The sequence below is a fragment of the Durio zibethinus genome, chromosome 11 (assembly GCF_047325235.1).
Source record: "Durio zibethinus cultivar Kanyao isolate XHJ-2024 chromosome 11, ASM4732523v1, whole genome shotgun sequence".
Lineage (NCBI taxonomy): Eukaryota > Viridiplantae > Streptophyta > Magnoliopsida > Malvales > Malvaceae > Durio > Durio zibethinus.
In genome coordinates this window covers 5,387,293-5,402,227 of record NC_143172.1, presented here as the reverse complement: position 1 = coordinate 5,402,227, position 14,935 = coordinate 5,387,293, and the positions used below count along the sequence as shown (strand labels likewise).

At 33.2% G+C, this 14,935-nt stretch overlaps 2 protein-coding genes and 1 long non-coding RNA gene across 5 annotated transcripts; 1 reads left to right on the top strand and 2 right to left on the bottom strand.

Annotated features, from left to right (window-relative positions):
- The first annotated feature begins 1,517 nt into the window (after positions 1–1,517).
- Positions 1,518–2,458, top strand: LOC149516008 (uncharacterized). Its single transcript, XR_016346240.1, has 2 exons — positions 1,518–1,676; positions 1,817–2,458. It is a non-coding gene; the product is annotated as an uncharacterized LOC149516008 (long non-coding RNA).
- A 2,194-nt stretch (positions 2,459–4,652) lies between these two features.
- LOC111290763 (uncharacterized) lies at positions 4,653–8,130 on the bottom strand. 3 transcript variants are annotated; one of them, XR_016346239.1, is made up of 7 exons: positions 7,808–8,130; positions 7,462–7,616; positions 6,994–7,211; positions 5,905–6,514; positions 5,476–5,576; positions 5,067–5,396; positions 4,653–4,966 (listed from the first exon to the last, which is right to left on the bottom strand). XR_016346239.1 is itself a non-coding variant. In XM_089767823.1 (6 exons), exons 1-6 carry the CDS (start codon positions 7,987–7,989, stop codon positions 4,845–4,847), a joined length of 1,617 nt encoding a protein of 538 aa, XP_089623949.1. In that variant the 5' UTR covers positions 7,990–8,130; the 3' UTR covers positions 4,653–4,844. The 3 variants fall into 3 exon arrangements, 2 of the variants coding, with proteins under 2 accessions (XP_089623949.1, XP_022737960.2); XM_089767823.1 differs by lacking the exon at positions 5,476–5,576; XM_022882225.2 differs by having other exon boundaries at positions 5,067–5,576; positions 7,808–8,129.
- An 807-nt stretch (positions 8,131–8,937) lies between these two features.
- Positions 8,938–13,591, bottom strand: LOC111290701 (endoglucanase 6-like). The gene is made up of 9 exons (XM_022882122.2): positions 13,103–13,591; positions 12,729–12,941; positions 12,217–12,417; positions 11,332–11,421; positions 11,013–11,177; positions 10,551–10,835; positions 10,099–10,447; positions 9,933–9,995; positions 8,938–9,758 (listed from the first exon to the last, which is right to left on the bottom strand). Exons 1-9 carry the CDS (start codon positions 13,304–13,306, stop codon positions 9,460–9,462), a joined length of 1,869 nt encoding a protein of 622 aa, XP_022737857.2. The 5' UTR covers positions 13,307–13,591; the 3' UTR covers positions 8,938–9,459.
- Between the last annotated feature and the right edge of the window lie 1,344 nt (positions 13,592–14,935).

Genomic DNA, 14,935 nt, shown 5'->3' with positions numbered 1-14,935 from the left:
CCACTTTGAACATTATATTGTTTATAGTAAGTAGTTTTTTAATTCAATCCAAAAAATTTAAAAATTACATTTCTTATATAAAAACATGATCTTTGAAAAACTAAAGCTTATATTTATCAATTCACTTTGAATATTATATTACCTAGTTTTTTAATATAATATAAAAAATTCAAAAATCATGTTTCTTATATAAAAATATGATCTTTAAAAAGTTAAAACTTGTATTTGTCAATCTCATTTTTAACATTATATTACATAATTTTTTAATACAATCCAAAAAATTTAAAATGTGATATCATATTTAAGTTACGATTTTTGAAGAATTTTTTAGAGTTAAATTATAACTTTTAGATTGTGATAATATTTTTTTTAAAAGCTTAAGTTATGATTCTTGAAAACTTTTTAAGAGTTAAAGTTATGATATTTAAATTATGTGAGATATTTAAAAGTTTATATTATGATTTTAAAGATTTTTTAAAAACATAGGTTATGATTTTTGAAGATTTTTAAAGATTTAGATGATGATCTTTGTGATGATTTTTAAAGGACTTAAATTTGATCCATAAACTATAATGGAAAGTATAAGTAAATGATTCAATGAGTTTTGAAATAATTAAGGTTTTAATGAATTTTGATGAATAAATAATTCAATGAATTTTTTGTGTAATTATTTTGATTGATATTTACATATTATTTTTGGATTATAAAGTTAAGAGAAAGTCTAATTATTTTGATATAGTGTAATTATATAAATTAAAAATTTTAAAATAATTAAAAAATAGGTTTTGTATTAATTATTGAATACAATAAAAAAAAACCAAAAAACCATGGCTTTTTTTTTATATAAAAACATGATTTTTTTTAAAGGCTAAAACTTATATTTGTCCGCCTAATAATTATCGTGAATGTACGGAGCACAAGATTTTTTATTGAGGTGTTATGTGACTGTTTTTTTGTTTTCCTTAATTTTTTGTTTTTTAGATTTTTTTTAGTTTCTAAAAATTTTTGAGAAAAAAAACATTTTATATAATTAAAATATATTAAATCAATTAAAATAATAATAAAATAAAATAAAAATTTTCATATCAATGATATTTATAATGTAAAAAACATAATAATTGATGTGATTTAAAACAAAAATATTTATGATACTTAAAAATATAATGTTTGTTAATAAAGATTATATTTATTAATTTAAATACGTGATTGATAATTTATAAAAAATCATCTTTTTTTTTGTTTTAAAAAGCGATTAATAATAAATATAAAAATTATTTAGACTACCCTTTTTACATTAGAAACATAATTTTTGAATTATAAAAATTATGTTTCAAGAGACGTAGTTTTAACATTAAAAAAAAAAAAAAAAACCACATTTTGACATCATCTTGACTCCTTCTAAAAGGCCACGTGTCACGCTTGGTGTTTCTTTTTTCCTTCTGCCATCTCTTTTGTCGGTGTCAGAGGTCGCGCGTGTAAACTCATTTTTTTATCTGAAAAAATGATAGAGGATGGGTGAGAGAGGATTTCCTTTTTTTTTTTTTTTTTTTTTTTCTCTTTCTTTCCCTTACCCTTCAAAGAAAGGACGCTTCGAGGGAAAACAGAAAGAGAAAGGGGGAAGAAATGAAGTGATAGGGTGAAAATGAGGAGATCAGTCTATCTCAGGCCATTCCAATGTAAAAGCCTGCACCACTTGCCATTTTTTGGGTTCATTTTTTTGAACTTTTTAATTAGATGCTATTTTAGACCTAGAATGTTTGAGATCGTTTTCTTTTATGAAACGACTAGTAATTGAAGAATAATGTGGTTATGCCAGTGATTGAAGAATGACAAGAGGATCCTCATAATTTTAAATGACCTCTAGCAGAAACTTGACCTTAAAGCTGTTGGGATCTCATTTGATAATGAAGCCTTTAAACAATTTTCAACTACTGGATGCAAAATATTGCTAACTTATAGAAGCCTTGAAAAGGACCCGCAATTGAATGAACATTGCCTTGCAATTTGGAGGATTTGTATAAAGAGACTACCAAGAAGATGAAGATTTCTAGGGATGTTTTTGACGGTAATGGGTAATCTTTTACTTTCAATTATTTAGATTATAGTTTTTTTTTATTAAGTTAATGTAATTGGGTAATGCTTAGTGTTTCTATATTGATTTGCTTAAGTGTTGTATTGGGTTACATTCGTTGGAAGGCATAAAAAATGTGAAGAAGCAAATCCATGAGGAGTATAAAGGTGTCCGTAACCTTGATGTCTGGTTACTAGTGTTTGATATAAGTATAGCTCTTTTCCTTTTGAAAATTGCTTGATTTCATGATTCTTGAAAGTTAATGATACTTTTACTTTGTGACAATTCTCTTTTTGAGACAGATGTGATCTATGCATTGGGTATGGCATTATACATCCTCAAGCCATATTAAATTGAAATTCTCAACATTGTACTGGTTGAATCTAAGCATAAACCTTATTCAACAATGTTTGCCCATTAGACAATGTGAGTTCCTGTTTTAGGTAAATTTGTTATTTCTAATTCTACTTACCCTGCTTCGTTTCTCAAACAAGCATAGCCTCATAACTTCTATGACTACTTATTAAATGATAGTAAACTATATGATGAACATTATGGTTTGTTTATTTGGCAGTAGCGTAAAAATGTAATCCTTGAGAAAATATGTTAATGACTGTAAAAGTCACTCTATTTGTATCAAAAAATTTCCGATGTGTCTATAATGTGCTATTTGTTTGAGCTAAGACCTTTTGTTTATATTTCAATTTTCCATTTCTAAATTTTTTCACTTATCTTTGTCCTTTGTCCTGTTGGTTTTGATGGTGGATTTGAAAGAAACTTCTATGTTACTTTTTTCTTTATTTCGGTGGGTGTGTGTGCTTTTACCTTTCTTTTTCTCTCTCGATTCACGCATTTGGGTCTTACTCTTTTTTCTTTTTTTTTTTTTTTGCAATAAGGGTGAATGTGCAAAAATTTTCAGTGTTTCAATGGAAGGCAATGAATTTTGGATTTTATATCCTTGTTTTAAAGTATAAATTGATTTTCAAGAGAAAATTTTTCAATATGTGCTTTTACATCTCGCCTATTGCCATGTATGCATTTAGCAAAGTTTCTATTTTTATTACTGCATATTTTTGTTTTTCATGTTCACTGAATTGAGTTGTTCTTGTGTGTTTTAGTGCCTACTCCTATTTTTATTTCTATATATATTCAATAATAAAATTTTAAATTATGAATGTATTCTTGATTGAATTTAATCAATTTGATATTATCTCATTTTTTGAAATCAGTGTTCTAGCATTATTTGTTAATTGTTAATATTTGATTTAAAATCTTGATTCTTGACCGATTATTAGATGTCCAAATTTGATTTTATCCCATCACATATAATAATGTTTCAAGATTGGTATATGAAGTGTTCATTGATATCACATCCTTAATGGGCATGCAAATAATAACATACATCTAGAATTATGTTTTCTATATTAGGTTTTCTATATTGAATTCATGACTCAATGCTTATGGTATCGTTTGAATTGGAAATTATCTGTTTATGGGCAACATTTGATTTAATATTTTGACTAATTTATTTTTCAATCTTATTATATCTCATTCTAAGTGTCTTTTATCTTTTATAGATATGATTAGATATAAAAAATCTTTAAAAATAATTGCCGAAATTCTTAAAAAAGATAGATACTTATGAAATTAAATGAATGTCATGCATAGAACAAAGCTTGCAATTAAAGCCATTCATTATGATGATGTACATAAATATGGACCTTTCTTAGTGTGATTGACAGTGATTAGAGCGCATTGTTCGATCATTTTATTTATGTTGTTGCATACTTTTGCGACCCATCCTACCGATACCTCCTAAATATTTTATAGTACAAAACTAAAAATACATTGCTTTGATGTTTATCTTTTCTTGATTTTTTGTTTCTTTAATACTTAATTTTTATTATTGAAGAATCCTGAAATAATTCTTGATCTATAATGAGTGTATTGTTAAACTAGAAGCCGAAAATAGAAAAAAGATTTTTGCATCAATACAGGTAATGATCTCTTTTTTTTTCTACATTTTACATTTAATTTGATAATCGTATAGCATATGCCAAGTGATTTGATTGCTTCTTGTGTTTTGAAGATTAAACTATCCATAAAACTCCATTAATGATTGCGACAATAGTTAACTGAACCTCTTATTTGATTATAGATTAATTAGAAATATTTCTATTTATTTAGAAAGATTTTTGTAATTTATTTGTAATTAGTCTATCATATTTATTCAATTGATTTGAATTGTGTTATCTTTCTAGAATCTTTTAAACAGAGGATCACAAGCTTAGTCTTGTGTCAAGAATATAAGTTTGGTTTACTTTTTGGACCCTAACCAAAGAAGAAGAGGATAGATATGAAATCTGTTTACTTTCTTCTTTTTAAAAAATCAAAATTTTTAATAAATTACAAACTTTTTTTAGATAATAAAAATAATTATTTAATTTAATAAATAAAAAATTTTGAAACCGCAGCATCGTGCGGTTCCATTACTAGTGTTCATAAAAAAAAGAAAATTTAATTATTTCAATGTTAACTTTTTCGTATTTACAAGAGTATTATTGTAATTTATTGAACCCAATAAGTGGAAAATGGTATTTAATATTAATAACATGACATTATTTTAAAATTTTTTTAGTAATAAAAAAAGACGACATTGTAACAGTTTATTCAAAATTGAAATTACAAAAAAAAAAAAAACATTTCCTCATACAATTGCAGAGAGAATATTATAGTACCATGTATAAGGAAATATAACTCTTGGTTAATGGAATTAATCCATTTGATCTGATTGTTGATTGGGTGTTACAATACCTGTATCATGAAGAGATTTAAGAGATAAAGGTGAAAACTGCAGTGCAAGTAGCTCTCCTCTGCTATATTTCAATCTTTGATCTATTTCAGAAAACAATCAAGGAAAAAAGGAAGAAAATTCAGATGATAGGAGAGACTCTATATTGATGCTAATCGAAATCTATTGTGAAAGTCTACTCACCTACAAAAAACTCAGAGATAGGCACTTTTCCATGCTTTTTGTTCCCTCGAGAAGTTTTCGAATATTGTTGTGACGAGGATGGGCGATCAGAAATATTTTGCTGCTCTGTCGAAAGGCTTTGAACAACTTCATGTCGTATCTCAACTTGAGGATGTCTCCTTGAGAACAATGAGATAGCATCTTCAGTTAAGAGCCAACAACCCATCAGGTCCAGTACTCTCAGTGTTGTTGGTGGGCTAAATGAGTCCAGGCCACTATTTGTTAACACAGCTTCACAGACATGAAGGTTTGTCAGCTTTGGGAGAGATGAAAGGTGATGCAAGGTGGAATCTGTAAGGGAAAAACATTTGAGAGATAAATGGCTCAGTTCTTTGCAACTAGATAACGGGTACAAATCAAGATCCCTAACTTGTGTCTGCTCCAAGTTTAAGCTCTCCAAATAACTGAGATTTTGAAGTGCTGTTAGTGTGCTATCCATTTGTGACTCTGTGCCTCTCTGGTGAATAAAACCTAGAAGTTGCAAAAGAAATGTTAAACACCTAATGTACACGCCAAGGGTCAATAAATCAGTTAAAATCCACTTATTTGAGCCAAAATCGACCCAACGACAAGCACTTTGAAAAGAGAGAGTAAATCTGGCCTTTGTCCCCGAGTCCTGACCTTTACTCTCTCTTTTCCAGTTGCCTGTCCTTGGGCCGATTTTGGCTCAAACATTACTAACAAAGAATACAAGCAACCGCACAACTGATAACGTAACTGTGAAAGAATCATGAATATCCATATTCATGATTAATCCAAGTAAGTAACAACTTTAAAGTTTGTGCTGAAGAAATCTTACCTTTAATGTTTGTGTTGCTTAGGTCAATAACTTTAAGTGAAGGCATCAAGCTGATATATGACAAGGAAACATCATCTATTGATGTGTGAGATAAAGATAAAATTTCAAGTTTGGGTACATGTCCAGCTAACATCCCTATCCCAACAGAGCTGACTCTTGTGCTGCTTAGATTTAGATTTTTCAGACTTGCTCCAATACATACAATCATTTCAACAGAACCATCCCCGAAGATGCTAGAGCTGAGATCCAAATGTTCAAGCATTTTCATATCAGCTAAAAAGCAGAACCACGTAAGGGAAGAGTTGGATACATCCAGCAAGGATAAGAAACTTGTTTTGATATATAAAAAGACCTCAGCCTCATTCATGAAAGTTGCTCCAGCACAAATAAGCTTCATTAAAGGAGCTTTATCACCATTGCCTTCAAGGATAGAATCAATGGTACAATTACTCATGTTTAAAAATTCAATCGATGACAGATTTGGAAAGCATGTGACATTGGTCCAAGCAAGATTGAGGAAGCTCAGCTTGGGGAACCTTCGAAGAACCAAAGCCCCTTTGTTAGATATTTTGCTCCCCCAAAGATCAAGGTGCTGCAGCTTTGTCAATGCCTAAAAGAAAACAGCCACCAGAAGTCATTTTTACCTGGATACTTTACACTGAAAGAAGAAAATTAACTATAATATTTTAGAATCAATCCTTCAAAGGGTAATTGAATGGAACCACCAAAATTGAACTAAAAACAATCATCTATGGTAATTGACATGTAACTAAGCTTGTCTAGTTGTTACAAATGATTCCATCTGCAAAGAAACTTAATAACACAATTTAACAGCAACTGAGACACTCCAGCTCCCAAATAAATGAAGTATTTACAAAAACAGTAATTACTATCACAAAGATTTCAAAGTGGTACTAATAACTAGAAAACTTGAGAGGTATAATATAATCCAGTTATCAAGAAGGTTTCGAAATAATTGTGGATAATTTCATTCCTTTAGCAATGACAAGAAATATAGTAACTTTTCAAGCAAGAATAAAAAGTGTATGTATATACACACACACACACAGAGACAGAGAGAAAGAGTACCTGGAGAAAATTCAAAGCATTATCTGTAACAGCCAAGCCACCCAAGTCTAATATAGACAAATTCTTAAGTGAAGAGAGCAGCGCAACCCCATTTGCAGTGACGCCAGTTTCTGAAATCCATAACTTTTCCAAAGTTGAAATGGATATAAGATGCCTAACGCCAGCATCAGTGATCTTCATGCAACGCGAAAGGTCCACTTCCTTCAGACTAGTCATACCTAAAACCAGCAAAAAAAAAAAAAAAAACGAACACTAGAAACGTTTTAAAAGGTAACTCTCTAAAGATTCCAATTAAATTACAATTGCTTATCACCATGACGAAACTGAGCTTTGATTTTCACTTCTCTCCTCAATTATTCTATTTAACGCATCTAAAATTGCACAATTTACATACAGATATGAGAAAACTGAAAATCAACTTCCTTATAATTGCTATTACATTTAGAAAAAAAAAAGAACAAAACATACCTACTATGGACCAAATAGCAGAATTATTAATTCTATAACAATCAGCTAGATTGAGGGATCGTAGATAACGAAATGCGCCTAAATACGCCATCCATTCTGCATCTACACAATTCTCTCCTCTTAGATCTATCTCCTCCACACTATACTTGAATATTCTGCATCATAATAATGAATAATCTGCTTTAACCAAGACCAGTTTGCAAACTTTAAAAATAATATGAAGAAAAAATAGAACAAACAATTTCGGATTCACAGCTATTTTTGAAATTACAAGTATTAAGAGAAAACAGAAAACGAACTAAAATTGATTAAATACTATGAGATAAAAATTGAAGTGTTAATGTACTCTAGTAAGGAAGGGAAGAGGAGGCGGCGATAGAGGAGGTTTCGAAGGAGAGATTGAGAAAGGTGAGAAGGCAATCGTTCCAGAGTTCTCCTTTGTCTCCGCCATTTCTCTACGCTCTCTCTGCTTCGGCAAGCTGCTTCTATGCATCGCCGAACCAACTCGCTCTCTTTCTCTATTTCCATTTTTTTCTCTTATTTAATTTTGATGGATCTCGCTTTTCTTTTCTTTGATCTTTCAATCCTCTGATCTTTGATATCTTGATGTGGGAAAAGAAAAACCTCAAGAGTGAGCGCTTTATTTGCTTTGCCGATTGAAATGTGGAAGTGGAATTATATAGATTTTTTGTTTAATGAATTACCAAAGGCGGTGCCAGAGTGCAACCAGGAGTTGGCGTTTTGAATGGGTTGAAACCAATTGGGCCCATGGGCCAAGCCCATTTTGACCAAGGTTAGTATTTTCTTTTGCTTTGGACCCATGCGGGCAATGATGCCCAAGTTCAAACTCCGAGCACCAATCATCCATTTGAATTGAAAAACTTGTCCAGATATATTTGAAGCATTACGAATAGGTTTACTAGCACCAAGCACATGGATGACACCACCATATGGTTTAGTCTGACCTGGTGAGAGCAGCTAATCAGGCTACTTGCCCCTGCTTGAATTGAATAAAGGGCACGAAGGCAGCTTTCTGGTGTTCTTATTGTGCAACAATCTAGCATGTAGTTGCAAGTGAACTCAAAACTGGTAAAATCTAATGAAACTCGGTGGACTTTTACACCAAATTTAGATCAGGCATTTTTATTTTGCATTTTGAGATGCTTGTTCAGTTTGGGGTTCGAATGTGGACCTGTATAGAAAATTGTTTACAGGACTGTTTAAGCCAAAATTCTTCGAGCCTGGGAGAACTGTTTTGTGTATCCAAATTGTACACCAAATGCGGAAATTTCGGTTCAGGTCTTTGCCAATGTTCTAGTATTTGGGAAGCAACTGAACACACTGCAAAAGCACTTCTTTGGAAGCCTTTATGAAGTTCCTATGTGATAACAGGAAACTTCAATGAGAATGATGGCATGTTTATTACTTCACAGGGAAATCTTTACAAAAACACAAATTGAACTCCGATTGAATCTTGAACAGAAGAAGAGAGACAAAACATTGTTGTGCAAACTGTATTTATATGGAAAATATAAAATGCTGCATAGCTTGCAGCATCACAACACAGAAAGAAAAAGGACATCAGCTGCTCTGAAGTACAAATGAAAAACAGACTCCTTGCAATCTATTGAGAAGTCATTTGTTTACTTCTCAATTCTCACTCTTTTCATTGTCTCTCAATCCTGTCTATAGATAATAACAATAATAATAATAATAACTAATGAAGTAGAGGAGAAAGAGGATGAGCACTCCTTTTTAACTCGTCTCTTCACTCCTTTCTCCTCCAATCTTCATCGTTATTTAACCTAATATCAGCTAGAAACCTAATCAAATACCAAATCAACAAGTAAAGTTGAAAATCCCCAAACAAGAAAAAAAAGAAGGAAAAAAAATAGAAAAACCTTTTCTGGACTGCATTCTGTATAGCTGCACAATTCTTACACCACAACCCCAGAAACCAAGTGGACCTTACTCTGTTTTTGCAATTTTCTTCCTTTCTTAAGCCAAATCGTAGCTTGAAACTGAGATATCAGCAGGAGAAGTAGAATGGATGTATACAAACTCAAGACTCTTTCTAGCAGGTAAAGAGTTGATCCATGTTGGGAAACCATAAGAATTGCCAGACTTGGTGAGACCCCATATAGGACCATAAAGCTTTGATATAGAAAGCTTGAGATCCTTTAGAGTCTTGTAAGACTTGTTGGTCACCACTGTGGAATATCTGTAGTAAGTTTTTCCCTTATCATTCCAGGAAGTTGTCATCTTCTGGTTTATGGAAATTGGACTAGAAGATGAGGCTGCAAAACAAAATCTCCAAGTCAGATTTGGCCATTTAATAGGCCTATTATAATGAGAAATAGAACCACACATCCCTTAATTAATTAGGGAAATTATAGTACCCTAACTCGAGTATATTCACCAACTCAGACAATGTTTAGCGAAAATCATTTAAAAGAGAAGCAAGAATATACCAGGAGTTGGAGTCAATGTGGGTTTTGGTTTGGCAACAGTTGGATTAGGAACTGGGCCAACCACTGCAGGAAAAGCAAACGTCATGATCATCATGGTTGATGGAATATGAGAGAATTAGAAAAAGTTAAAACCATAAAACTTAATGGGGATATAGGCTATATATACCAGGAAGGAGCTGGTTATAACCACCATGACCACCTCCTAGTCTAGCCAATATGCCAAGAAGAGGAGCATTGTTATAGGTAGCAGGCTCTGTTTGCTCATAATTGTCCCTTTCATCAGCAAAGTTATCATAGGCATCAGGCCCTCCAACCAAAGCACCAGTGAGGAGATTAGGATCACTTGCTTTCCTTGAATACCAAGTAGCATAACCTTGTCGGCAGGCAACAAATGTAGGGTCAACCTTGATTGAAACAATTGAAGAACCTCGGTGGTGAACTTGTCGTGGGTAATTGTTCCCATAACCAACCATATAACTTGTAGCTCTTGGATTGTCTCCAAGGAGGTAATCCACCTGAGAATTTAACATTGCAAAATATCAGAAAATTGGTTAAAGGCTGAACTTGTAATCATTCATAAAAAACAAAGAGTTTTGAATACACGAGATCAGTAGTCACCTGAGATTTTGCAAAAGAAAGAAGCTCGGATGGCGCAACATTGCCAGCAGCACACTTCAAGCTTCCCCTAGAGGAAGTGAGATAGTCAGAGTACACAGTGGCCAAGAACGAGGCACTAGTCACGAACTGCATGTTGTTCCATCTCTGTCGGAAAATCAAACCACCGGGAGTCTTCTGAACATTACGGCTACCCTTTCCAATCAAGGAGCACATGAAGTACTCTGCCTTCTCATGGTACCTCTCAAATACTGGTGCATGGAGACCAGCTTTACCTTGCATTAAGAACTGCAGGTGAAGCAAAACATACCACTTGGTCAGCTAATCAAAATTATTAATCACTGAGATAGTGATAGAATTGTCATTGTCTAAGGTGAAAGCAGAAACAATAATTATTTCTTGATGAGACATGACCAATTATTGCTTGATTATGGATGGATTAGAATTAGCAGTTGAAAATAATACCTTGGCGACAAGAGTCTGAACACCAGCGTACTTGACGTCCCAACTAAACTCAGTCATGGCCCAGCCCGTTCCACCCATGGAGTCACCATTGTTGCCAAGATAGTTCAAGTAGTACTGATTGTTACTAGCTTGGTACAGCCATGCAGCGGCCCACAACAACTCGTCCTATACAAAATTCCAAATTCAGAATTAATCAATAAAAAGTACCAAGTAACATCCATTTTCGACCATTAATCAAATTTTGCTTTATGCTTTTTACTATAGCATTGCTGTAATATTAATCAAATTGTTTGTTTAAGAAAATTGAAATACAGCTTACATTGTAGCCACTGATGGATCGATAGTATTTTTGGACAACTGTGATGCTGCTGTCATATTTGCCTCTGTATTTATCAGCAAATTCGAAAAGCTGAAAACACAAAACAAAACCAAAATGTTCTAAATCATTTAGCTGTTAAAATTCTTAAAATTGTTTGTTAAAGAGCATAGGTAGGCTATGTAATATGAGGAACGAAACGAGGGTAATTTGGGGACGTGGGTTTCATTGGGAGCACCGACAGTGTTGGCACGTGAGAAACGAATAACAAATTACAACTTTTGTGGTACAATGGACGGTTCAGATCTGCTAGTACGATAGATCTGGACGGTCAAAAGATAATTAATTACCCGTGATGGACGGAGCAAAACAAAGTGCTCTCATGATCCAAATAATGCGCAGAAAACGTTTAGCCCGCATGAATTTTCAATTTCAAGCCATAAATAATCACCCAACGACACCGTTTCTAAAGCCAGCTGCTAATAGTAGAAGGTAGAAACATTTCTTTTGAGAAAACATCTAACAAGCGCTTTTTTTTTAAGAAAAAAAAAAAACAAGCGCATTTAAAAATTAAAACACTCAACCTTGAAAAAAAAAAAAACATTCAAAACACTCAAACCAGTAATAAGAACAAATAAAAAACAGAACAAAACAAAGATTATTGTGTTATTAAATGAATAGTGACTGGGGGGGCCTGCGAAGTTGCAATGTTCAGACTGACAAAAAGGAGTGCTACCTTAACTACCTATTAACTACAATCCACGGATGCTTTGCTAAAGGCAGAGTGTGAGCTAACATGCACCCGCGGGGTCCAATGGTCCGCCAAAACTGACTCAAGGAACTGTGAGGTGAGCTAAAGAGAGTCAAGAAAGAGACTGAGTAAAATACCTGGTAGGCATGGCGAAGAAGCTCGCTGGAATATGCAGGGTTGGAGCGGCGGAAGACGATTGAGGCGGCAGCCATGGCTGCTGCAGTTTCACCAGCGAGATCCGACCCAGGGTTACTTGGGTCAATCTTGTAAGCATGACGGTCGGTGGTCATGTCCTCGGGTCTTTGCCAACAGTAATGGTCACTGTTTCCATCTCCCACCTTAAACAAATCACACCAAAATTTAGCTCCAAAATTATGGATCTTTTACTCAACTTGTTTAATTTGGGTCGCAATTTAACAATTTATCTCATTAAATTAGCTCTTTGCCCTTTTTTTATTCAGTCCCTTGAGTTTAAAGAAATTGGTAGTTCTAAATTCGAACAAATAAATTAGTAATATTTTAAAAAACAAGTGTTGCTATCAAGTCGTGACTTGAAAAAGATACGGACATGTTTGTGACAAGATAATAGTGTTAAACACAAGCAGAAGCAAACGTTGATGAAAAAAGAGAGGGAAGGTCGGAAGAGTACCTCTCCGTAAAGGACATAGGGTTCGGGGTGAGCTTTGATAAGGTAATCAGTGCCCCACTTGACGGCTTCCAAGGCATGGCCAAGCTCTCCATTTGCAGCCATTTGTTTTCCATACTCTATTATGCTCCAGGACATCATTGTTATGGTGAACGCCATGGGCAGTCCGAACTTCACATTATCCCCTGCATCATAGTACCCTCCAACCAGATCCACCTGTAAGAAAATTCAACAAATTAGAACTATAATTTTCAATTGGGAAAGAAAAAGAAATCAAGAATAGAGTAAAGTTTTAGATTCCAAATTGCTTTGAGGGGTAGAATTGACTGAGTAGGAAGTTCAACATTTAGGAAAATGAGAGTGGAACTTTAACTTACCCCACTGGCCTTGCCATCATTCAAACCGGAATTAGCTCTCCATGTGACTCTCTGGTTATGAGGAAGGTAACCAGATCTCTGAGCTTCAAAGAAGACAATGCTCTTACTCAGAGCTTGGTTATAGTCATGTCCAGCAAATGCAATAGGAAGACAAAGTATCAGAAGCAAAGAAGCCATTGAAATGAGTCTCACTAACTTCTCCATGTATTCAAAGTTATCAGAAGAAACAAAATCAAGTTTCAACTTCAACAAAAACAGAGGAAAAGAAAAAACAGATCTGTTTCTGCAGCTGAATTTGTATGCTGCAAAATGGGATTTCCTCGAACTTTCTAAAACTGATAAGAGAAACCCATTTTGGATTAAACGCAGAAAATGCAGTCTAACTAGAGAAAAAAGGTAATGTGGGTATAAATTTATCAGTTAAAACTCATAATAAACCCACGAAAAAAATTTTAAACAAAAGAAAGAGAGAGAGTAATGAGATTGGGCATTGGAAGAGGAGCGCAAGCCTCTATATATTGTGGAAGGAAGGAAGCTGCCTAGAGACTAGAAATAGGCAGAGATCAATAAGTGAAAATATTTTATTTAATTTTAATTTTTTCCATATTAAAATTATTTTCCCTTTTAGAGGAGAGGAAAACGGTTGATAAAAGAAGAAAACAGAGTCATGTGGGTGTCCCTGGCTCTTTACTGGCGAGGGTCGGTGTGGATTTAATGTGTTTTTTGGAAAAAAAAGAAAAAAAAGGAAACTGCTGCTAAAGATGAAAATATTGTTCGTACAAGGGATAAAGTTCATGTTTGACTTGATTAAATTAATTTCTCTTTTTTGCAATCCATAAGTATCAAGAATTAGGCAAACACGTATAAGAAGGGTAAGCTTGCAGGGTCGAGTCAAAAAATTTAACAAAAAAAAACCCAAGAATCTGTCCCCCTAAACCGGGTGTTCCAAGATTCAAAATGTCCTTAATGCCACCTGAAATTTTCCAGAAAGACATGGGCATTTGCTGGGAAACCTTAACTGCAGAATCTTGTGGTTAAAATTTAAAAATATTGGACAGAATTGGATTCCGGAAATTTTGGCTTTGGCTTTAAAGAAACAAGCATTAGTTGACCTATAATTAATGTAAATTTTATTTTATATTTATCAACTTTGTTTGTAGTTTGAACATTAATTTTTAAAACAAACCTTCTGTCTTCTGCAGTTCTGCGGCTTGTTCGTTTTTCCCTCGAGAAGGTATGGGGAAATTGCAAACCTGCCAAAATTTTAATACATTCCTTCTGGTTTATATTTTTTTTAGTTTAGGCTTATGATTATTTGAAAATATGAAACACATGACCTGACCTTGCAAATTCCAGAAGCTCAACAGTTTTATTTTTGCTCCCCACTTTCAATTCCAATGGCTCAATTCTCAACAGCATTATTTCTGCTGAACAAAAAAAAAAGTCTTATTTTACTAACGTCTTTCAAGCTTATTATCTCAATCATAATAAATAAAATACATGAAAAATAATATAGAAATTACCAGAAAGAATAAGTGAAAGAAAATAAAATTTTGATTTACAGCAGGTTGAGACATAAAAGACATGGACATGGAGAGGATAAGTTCGACGACAAAATTGTGATTTTTTTTCTAAATAAGAAGATCATTAGCAAAAATTAAAGGTTTTGAAAGTGAATGATGTGGTGCATTTGGAAACAATGATCAGATTTTTTGTACACATGGCAAGATCTCAACAGTACATTGACCTCTTTAATCCAATCCAATGTAATGATCAGAGAAGAGCCTAATCACTTAAAAAGTAATAGAGATTTTTACAATTTTATCTAAAAGA